The sequence below is a fragment of the Grampus griseus genome (genome assembly GCF_964374135.1).
Source record: "Grampus griseus genome assembly, chromosome: 1".
NCBI lineage: Eukaryota > Metazoa > Chordata > Mammalia > Artiodactyla > Delphinidae > Grampus > Grampus griseus.
In genome coordinates, this window is record NC_139017.1 from 168682661 (window position 1) to 168692375 (window position 9715).

General features: G+C 54.6%; 1 protein-coding gene across 1 annotated transcript; it reads left to right on the plus strand.

Annotated features, from left to right (window-relative positions):
• Positions 1 to 596: 596 nt before the first annotated feature.
• AKR7A2 (aldo-keto reductase family 7 member A2) lies at positions 597 to 8989 on the plus strand. Its single transcript, XM_082672840.1, has 7 exons — positions 597 to 989; positions 3930 to 4117; positions 4294 to 4398; positions 5129 to 5225; positions 5473 to 5572; positions 6161 to 6290; positions 7111 to 8989. The coding sequence occupies exons 1-7, from the start codon at positions 662 to 664 to the stop codon at positions 7270 to 7272; spliced, it is 1110 nt and encodes a 369-aa protein (XP_082528966.1). The 5' UTR covers positions 597 to 661; the 3' UTR covers positions 7273 to 8989.
• The last annotated feature ends 726 nt before the right edge of the window (positions 8990 to 9715 follow it).

A 9715-nucleotide genomic window follows, 5' to 3' on the forward strand; every position in this document is an offset into this window, starting at 1 on the left:
CTCCTAGTGACTCAGCCGAGCACCGGCCGCCTGTTAGGCGGGGATAATAACAGGGCAGCCGCTGGGGTCGGCGCTCATTCGCCGCGAAGCCCCCCTCTGGCCCGCCCTGGGGAAAACAAAGTCGTCAGAAACGCAGGGGCCCGTCGGCCGGGAACAAGAGGTGAAAAAGGAACCCAGACCCCAGGCCCTAGGTCAGAGCGGCCCGAGGGGTCATGCTGGTCGCCCTTGAGGAGGGGGCCCTGGGCCGCCGAGGGCCTCCCAATCCCAGCCCAGAGCCTCGCTCCAAGATCTCGCGCCCCGAGGTGGGGGCAGTAGCCCCAGGACCATCCAGGGGCTGGAGGAGGGTGTTGGAAAGATGTAGCAGGGAAGGCCCAGAGTCCCGAACCGCAGCCCCAGCCTCAAATTCGGCTTACCAAGTCTAGAGCCTCCCCGCCGCCCGGCTTCTGGGTTCTCCAGCTCCTGCCTTCATCAGCTGACCAGAAACCCCGCCCCGCCCCGCCCCGCCCCGGAGCTGCGCGGCTCCGCCTCTTGCGCCGCGCACTTGGCGGAAGGTCCCGGGAGTCGTGGCGAGCGAGCGTATCTTGCGTGAGGGGGCGCCGCGCTTCTCCCCATCGGCAGGGAGGCGGGGCCCGAGGCGCCCCAGCGCGCAGGCGCCGACCTCATGCTGAGCAGCTTGTCTCGCGCGGTGGCCCGCGTCGCCGTCCGCTGCGCTCGTACCCCCCGGCCACCCGAGGCTCGCACCGCCGCCACCGCAGCCGCCATGTCCCGGGGCCCGCGGGCCACCTCAGGCTCCCCTGTCCGGCCCGCCACCGTGCTGGGCACCATGGAGATGGGGCGCCGCATGGACGCGCCCGCCAGCGCCGCGGCAGTGTGCGCCTTTCTGGAGCGCGGCCACACTGAGCTGGACACGGCCTTCATGTACAGCGACGGCCAGTCCGAGAGCATCCTGGGCGGCCTGGGGCTCGGGCTGGGCGGCGGCGACTGCAAAGGTAACTTCTGGCGCCCGCGCACCGACCACCTGTCCTCTCCCTGCACCGTGCAGTGCAGACCCGTCCCGCAGGACGCTGACCCGACCCCAGCCACGCGCCCGCCGCGGTCAGGGCCGACAGCTTCGCCCCGCCCCTGGGGCGCCCACCTCCCCTGGCCATCCCGCAGCTCTGTGAACACCCCGCGCCTCAAGTCCCTTGCACATCCAGCCCCGACAGCTGAACAGCGTTTTCTCCTGACCACCTTCCCCTCCGCTTCTTCGTCTGGGGATTGCAACTCGGTAACCCCCGAGCCTGATCTAGTCCTTGGCTTCCTACCCCAGTTGCTTTCTTAGTGCACCTCTCTGCGGCACTGGTCTCCAGAGTTATGCTGTACCCCCCTCCAACCCTGACAGGTGCCCATAACTGGTCCCCAGGCGCTCTGCCTATGCCCCTCTCCCCATTGTCCTCAACGCCCATGCGCTCCCCGAGAGCCCTTTTCTCATCCAGGTCTTTCATCAGTCCCCAGACTTTGTTCTGTTCAGTTGGCAGTACTCCTGGCTCTCTCAGGGAGAGCTGTAGCATTGCCATAGACCCGGCTGGGGGAGCAGGGGTGGTGGGTTAAAGAGTGGGGAGGCGTGAGAGACAGGGTAAGGCTTTTCTGTCCACTCCTGTAGCCCTATGCCAGCTTCTTATGGAGCTATAGGAGGGAAAGTGTCTCTAACCCACCCGCAGGGAGCTCAGAGTCTAGTGGGGAAGATTGAAGCAAATAATTGCAGAGGAGCGTAGAAGAGGAAGCACTTTTAGGGAAGGCATGATGGGGCCAGGCAGAGGCCCTAGGGAAGGCTCAGAGAACACTGAGGCTGGGCCTTCAAGGAACAATAGTAGTTTGCTGGGCAGAGCATGAGTCAAAGTGTTATGAGACGCTGAGAGCATAGCTGTGCCAAGACTGGTGTGTGGGTGGCCAGGAGGCAGGTGTGCTTGAGTGGAGGATGTGTGTGTGGAGGGACGGTCCCTCATCAGCCTGATGCCACTGGAAGTGCCTAGGAGGGTGCCTGGCACATGGTGGGACCCAGTGAAGTCAGCTGATACTATTACTGCCACACTCTGCCTCCTCTTTTCCATGCTGAGACTCTTTCTTCCCAGCCCTTGTGTCAGGGGCGTCCTCCTCTGGGTCCTCCTTAGATTCATAGCTTGGTGGATCTGGAGGAACAGACTTGGGAATGTGCATCTCAGACCCACACTCTCTAGTTCACCTGGGTGCCTCTCGTGACTAAGGAAGATTTTATTCCTGAATTGGTTTCTCCCCCTCCAGTCCTTCCCTGCTTCCTTCTTTGAGGCCAGGCACTCACAGAGTCAAAGTCCTCAGGTCAGACCCGAGGCAAGGTTCACACCAAGAATGCAGGGAGATTGAGAAATGTGGGGAATGGAAAAAATCTGGACGAGAAGCTGAGAGACTTGGTCTCTCCAACATCCAAGTGGTCTGATGACTCCCTCCCCTCTGGATTACTGAGTTGCGTTTGCCAGATATGGAAAGTGCAGGATCCAGAGAGCCAGCGTTCTTTTTTTTTAATATATAAATTTATTTATTTGTTTATTTTTGGCTGTGTTGGGTCTTCATTGCTGTGCGCGGGCTTTCTCTAGTTGCAGAGAGCGGGAGCTACTCTTCGTTGCGGTGCGCGGGCTTCTCATTGTGGTGGCTTCTCTTGTTGAGGAGCGCGAGCTCTAGGCACGCAGGCTTCAGTAGTTGTGGTGGGCTCAGTAGTTGTGGCTCGCGGGCTTAGTCACTCTGCAGCATGTGGAATCTTCCCCGGCCAGGGCTCGAACCTGTGTCCCTTTGATTGGCAGGCAGATTCTTAACCACTGCGCCACCAGGGAATCCCCCAGAGAGCCAGCATTCTTTATAGCACTTCCAAGCTGCTTGCATGGCAGAACACTCTTGTTCTCATGGGGAGTGTGTCTCTACAGTGGGTATGCGGATGTGCACGCTTCCAGGAGTCTGGAAGGAGAGGGGGGAAACTGTCACTGCCTTCTGCTCATTTTGCCTTCTACCTCTCTCTCAAATGGATCTGCCAGTGGTTATGTTCAGCAGCTGCATCTCTTTCCTGAATTCCTGCAGCAGCCTCTTTACTTGTCCCCCTGTCTTCAGGCCTGCCCCCTCGACGTCTCTATTTGGCAACCAGAGCGAACACAGCTGACCAGTTCACTCATAAAACCTTTGAATGATGGTATTTGAGAAAACCCGTTGGGATTAGGTCTGGACCCCCTTCTCTTGTCTCACATACCACTGCTCCCTGCCTGGAGTTTATAACTCAGAGTTGCACGTATGGCCTTCACGTACCGTGCTTTCTTGCCTTTGTGACTTTGTCCAAGTTCCCATCCTTCGGAATGTGCTCCCACCCTTCCTTGTTGGCTGGGACTCTTCTTTTTTTTTTTGGCCGTGCTGTGCAGCATGCGGGATCTTAGTTCCCCAAACAGGGATTGAACCCATGCCCCTTGCAGTGGAAGTGCAGAGTCTTAACCACTGGACCACCAGGGAAGTCCCAGGATGCTTTTTTGGAGACTCGTGGGGTCAGGAAGCCCTTCCTGGAATTCCCAGGTTGGCCACATACGTCTCCTCTGGGCTCTACTGCACTTACATATTGTAACGTCACCTTCTAGCTTGCGACCTCCTTGAGGGCAGAAATTGAGTGTTTAGTTCATCTCTGTGCGCTTGGCCTCTACTACAAGGCTTGACACAGCTAGCAGTTTGGTGACTAATATAGCAGCAGTGAACATTGGGAACTCACACATGAGACATTATTGAATCCTCATGCTCTCCCTGTGAAGACAGTTCCGTTGTTATCATCCCCATTTTATAGATTAGAGAATTGAAACTCAGAGAACTTAAGTAATTTAGCCAGGGTCACATGGCTAGTAAGTGGTTACAGTAAGTTTCTTAACCATTACATTCTTCCCACAAAGTGAAAATCGCCACCAAGGCCAATCCCTGGGAAGGGAAGTCTCTGAAGCCTGGCAGCCTCCGGTCCCAGCTGGAGGCGTCACTGAAGCGGCTGCAATGTCCGCACGTTGACCTCTTCTATCTCCATGCACCGGACCACGGCACCCCCGTGGAAGAGACACTGCGTGCCTGCCACCAGCTGCGCCAGGAGGTGAGGGCGGCCCCCCAGCTCCTCTGCTTGGCCTGTCGTTGCCCAGGAGAGTGGAGGCTCCAGGGCTGTCCCAGAGCAGAGCTGGGGACAGACCCCACTCCCAGGGTCCCCAGCCAGTCTCTCCTTCCTGGTGTTCTGGGCTGCAGTGGGTTCTGACCTTGGCCTCTCCCCCGCAGGGCAAGTTTGTGGAGCTTGGCCTCTCCAACTATGCCGCCTGGGAAGTGGCCGAGATCTGTACCCTGTGCAAGAGCAACAACTGGATCCTGCCCACCGTGTACCAGGTGAGGCCGGGGCTGCAGAGGCCTCTGTCTCCTGGGTGCCTGCTGATCCCGGGTCCTCGCGGCCCCTCCCACTCCCCCCCAATGTCCCCGCCCACCCCATGCCCTCTGCATAGCAGCCACCTCCCTGCCTCCCCTGCTCACAGCCTGTAGATGGCTCCCGGGTACCCTCAGCCCAGCCATGAGGCGCCTGCTCTCTCCGGCCCAGGCTCCCCTTCCTGCCTGCTTCTCCCTCTGCAGTCAGCCTGGAACACTCCTCCCTGCTTCTCGTGGGAACGAGTGCCCAGGTCTCGCTTAGATGCCTCTTCCTCTGGAAGCCTTTCCCAACAGCCCAGTGGGGCCTCCCATCTCCAAACCCTATCTTCATACATTGAGCAAGTATTTGGGAGAATCTGCTATGATCACCGAACCCACCTTTATGTGATCACCTGACCTCTGTCTTTGTTTTTAACTTGACTCTAACGTCTCTTGGAAGCAGAGACCTTGCTAGATACGCTGGTGTTTGGGAACTCAGTGTCCAGCATACAACCGGCGCCTACAGATATGTGGGGAATGACATATCCCGTCCACTGTCCCTTCCTGGGGCCCAGCACCATCTCCCCTTCACCCAGCCACCACTGGTGATGTTGGAAATCATTGCTTAAGTCCTGGGCAGGTTTTGACTGAAGGTTTTTGAAGAAGACTGGGGTTCCCTGACCCGTGCACCCTCTCCAGCTGCCCCTTCTGCCCGCAGGGCATGTACAACGCCACCACCCGGCAGGTGGAGACAGAGCTCTTCCCCTGCATCAGGCACTTCGGACTGAGGTTCTACGCCTACAACCCTTTGGCTGGTATGGGATATGGGCTGCTGTGGGGACGGGCTCCCCTCCCAGGTCCCGGGGGGTATTTCTGGTCCTGTTTCTCCCTATTCCTGACCCTGGGGATACCCGGCCCCAGACCTGGGAAGCAGGGAAGGGTTTGACAGGAGGCTGGGCTGGGTCCTCCATCCCTCCTGGGTCCCCCACCATCACCCCCACTTCCGGTCCAGAGCAGCCTCTGGGAGCAGTGCCAGGGGATCTGATTACAACCTTCCCTCAGGGGGCCTGCTGACCGGCAAGTACAAGTATGAGGACAAGGACAGGAAGCAACCTGTGGGCCGCTTCTTTGGGACCAATTGGGCAGAGATCTACAGGAATCGGTGAGCTGGGGATGGGCTGCGTCAGGGTGGGAGGAGTGGGAGGGGGTCCCCTTTATCTGAAATGGAGGAGTTCTAGGCCGCTTTCCTGGGTCTCCAAGCCGCCCCTTGCTGCCTGGACCTACCTCTTTTGATTCCTAGAGGAATTATGAAGCCCTCTATAGGGTTTCTTCTTGTTTTCTTGGGACCTCCGTGAGGAATGAGGATCCCTGGACCTTATGCCAGGTCTTCCAATGCATCGCTCCGCCCCGAGGAGTGCTCGTCACCTGCAGATGGGGAAGGAGAGGGCCCTGGATGGAGGCTTAGCAGTCCTGGGGCCGAGCCACACCCCTGTACTTGCTGCCTGTTTCCCTAGGTAAAGTAAGGGCAGGCTTTGAGTCCTCAGGGGTAAAGATGTCATTGAGGTCTCTGGTGAGGGACCCAGCATCCTGGGTGTTTCAATAAAGCAGGAGACCCATTGCTAGAGGGGATACCAGCCCCTCCATGCTGCAGGGTTGGGGTGAGCGCAGCTGTCCTGTTTGACTCTTTGGCGGTGGCCCCCAGTGTGACCCCATGGTCCTGACCCCTGTGCTACCCTCCCCACCTGCTCAGCTTCTGGAAGGAACACCACTTCAAGGCCATTGCCCTGGTGGAGAAGGCCCTGCAGGCTGCGTATGGCCCCAGTGCCCCCAGCATGACCTCGGCCGCCCTCCGGTGGATGTACCACCATTCACAGCTCCAGGTAACCCCTCGTTGCTGGAAGCCCCACTTCTTCTCCCTTCGGGAAGCCAGCATTACCTTCAGGTGATTTCTAAGTAGTTTTTCCCTCTGAAATTTCTCTTTGTTCCAGTTTTCATGGCAGCCTTCCTGTTGTTCTGAGTAGCTGTCCAAGTGCCAGGCCCTATAATGAGGGCTTTCCTAACATGGATTGAATTATTACTTAGGCCTGATGAAGTGTGATTATTCCAGTTTTACTGATAAGCAAACTGGGGTTCATACAGCTGTGAAAGGGATAGAAAATTATCACAGATTTGACTGTAAACCCCCTGGTCTGGCTCCTCTGGGGGGAGGTGGGATTTCCCTCTGTCCTTGGTGTCCCCTGTCTTCCTGGCTAAAATTTTTCCCCAGCATCAGCCTTACATAGTTGCATCGTCTCTGACATGTATATAGTAGGTTTTCAATAAGTGGGAGCTCAATGCTTTGCATAATTTCTCATTCCCATAGCCACGCTGAAAATTGAGAAGATTTGAGTCTCAGGGGGGTTAAATAGCTAAACCTAGTTTACACAGCTGCTGAGTGGCAGAACTGGGCTCTGAACTTCGGTCTGAATGAGGATGAGCAGTGTGGCAGCAGGAGGAAAGAAGACGGGGTTTGTGGGGTCACATAGTTACAGTTGTTGAAGGTACCTTAAGTGCTTTCTAGAACTATGTAGAGTATAAAGTTAAAAAACCAGGTCCCAAGTTTTGGCAGGGGCAAGGCTGTGGGTGGAGTGTGGGAAACGTGTGTGACCGGGGTCACTGTGGTGCGCTAGTGTGTTGACGTCTGGCCGTCTCCCCTTGCAGGGTGCCCACGGGGACGCGGTCATCCTGGGCATGTCCAGCCTGGAGCAGCTGGAACAGAACTTGGTGGCCACTGAAGAAGGGCCCCTAGAGCCAGCCATCGTGCAGGCCTTTGATCAGGCCTGGCACCTGGTTGCCCATGAATGTCCCAGCTACTTCCGCTAGGCCCCAACACAGCTCAAGCTGCCCAAGGTTTCTTCCTTTTCTGTCACCTCTTCTACTCTCTCCCCCTGGCCGGTCTTTGCCTTAAGCTGATTTAGCATGGTCTTTCTCCATTGTCTGGATCCATGCATTATTTTTCTAGATCCCTGCCTCACTCCCAGTTGCCTTCACAATGTGTAAAGGCTGGGGCTGAGCCCCATTCATGCATTTCCCGTCTGAATAAAGCAGGCACTTGACCTGGCTGTAGCCCAGGCCCGGAGTGAAGCCCACAGATTTGTCTCCTCAACTGCTTATGACTTGTTTCCACCCTGCCTGGGGGCTTCCTGCCAAAGGGGTAGAACCATGAGCTGGAGTCGTCTAAAGGCAGAGGCAGTGGGAGGGTCTTCCCAGCCTCCTGCCTTGAACCCAGCCTAGCCCCTCAACAGCCAGGCTGCAGGTGGCCCTCACGCTTCTACACGCGACAGAAGAAAAGAGGGTCATATGCCCTGAGGTAGATTTTCTCTCATTCAGAATTACCTCATTAAATACTTAGAAATGGAATAATTTGGGCAAAAACCTACCGTTAGCGTCACCATGAAGAAGAATAAAACCTTCCAGGATGCTGTGGGACATTTTAACACACACTCACTTCAGCAGCGGCTTTACTCTTAGCTAAAGCCTCCTTCTGGTCTTCCACAGATTCTCAGCTCTGCTGCTGGGCCTCCTTTTGGTGGGAGTGGGCGTGGGCAGCCAGGACCCCCATTTCCCTCAGCAAATCCCTACCCCAAGTAAGGGCACCCAAGTCTGGAGAAGAAATGAAATCCCAGGTCCAGTGATTGCTGTTTGAACATTCCCAGGACAGAAAAATCACACCCTGGGCGAGAGGTAGGGTGTGGGCCAGGCAGCAGCAGTAGGCAGCATTTGGACCAGTCTCTTCAAGTGATGAAAGGGGCTCAACCTGGAAATGCAGACAACCACCAATCAAAGACTGTTCAAAGGAAAGTCCTACTTGCCTTCTAGAAGGAGACACCTTTCAGATGAAGTTTTATTATTTGGAGTGAAGACACCCTCCTTTGTCTTCACCCATAATAAAATGGATGCTTCCGCAAGTGGGGTAATATCAGTTATTACCCCACTCATGTTAATAATAGTATCAGTTATTGTACAACAAGCCACCCCAAAATTGAGTTGCTTAAGATAACAAAATCTGAAATTGACCTAATAAGATTCAGTTCAAGCCCTATCAAAACCCCAGCTGGATTTTTTTTTTTTTTACAGAAATTGGCAAAATTTTTAAAAAATTCATATGGAAATTCAAGGGATACAGAATAGCCAAAACAAATTTAAGCAAGAACAAAGTCCTCCAATTCCTGATTTCAAAGCTTACTACAAAGCTACAGAATAAAAGCAGTATGGGACTGGCACAAGGGTAGACATATAGATCGATGGAACAGAATTGAGAGTCCAGGGCTTCCCTGGTGACGCAGTGGTTAAGAATCTGCCTGCTAATGCAGGGGACACGGGTTCAAGCCCTGGTCTGGGAGGATCCCACATGCCGCAGAGCAACTAGGCTCGTGAGCCACAACTACTGAGCCTGTGCGTCTGGAGCCTGTGCTCCGCAACAAGAGAGGCCATGATAGTGAGAGGCCCGCGCACCGCGATGAAGAGTGGCCCCCGCTTGCCATAACTAGAGAAAGCCCTCGCACAGAAACGAAGACCCAACACAGCAAAAATAAATTAATTAATAAACTCCTACCCCCAACATCTTCTTAAAAAAAAAATAAAAATAAATTTAAAAAAAAAAAAAAGAATTGAGAGTCGAGAAGTAAGTCCATAATAGCTAAAAAATAGAGACAGCCCAAATGTCCATCAGCTGATGAATGGATAAATAAAAAGTGGTATATCCATACCATGGACTATTATTTGGCGATAGAAATGAAGTAATGAAACATCTACAATGTGGATGAACCTTGAAGATGTTATCCCAAGTGAAAGATGACAGTTCCAAAAGGCCTCATATTGTGTGATCTGATTTGCGTGAAATGTCTGAAATAGGCAAATCTATTAGAGACAGAAAGTAGATTAGTGGTTGCCTAAGGCTGGGGGGGGGTTGGGAGGAAATGGAGATTAACTGATAATGAGCACAGGTTTCTTTGGGGGGTGATGAAAATGCTCTAAAGTTGATTGTGGTGGTTGTACAATGCTGAATACACTAAGAAAAAAAAACATTGAATTGTACACTTTAAATGGGTGTATAGGGACTTCCCTGGTGGTGCAGTGGTTAAGAAATCACCTGCCCGTGCAGGGGACACAGGCTTGATCCCTGATTCAGGAAGATCCCACATGCCGTGGAGCAGTTAAGCCCATGTGCCACAACTACTGAGCCTGCACTCTAGAGCCCGTGAGCCACAACTGCTGAGCCCACGTGCCACAACTACTGAAGCCTGCGCGCCTAGAGTCTGTGCTC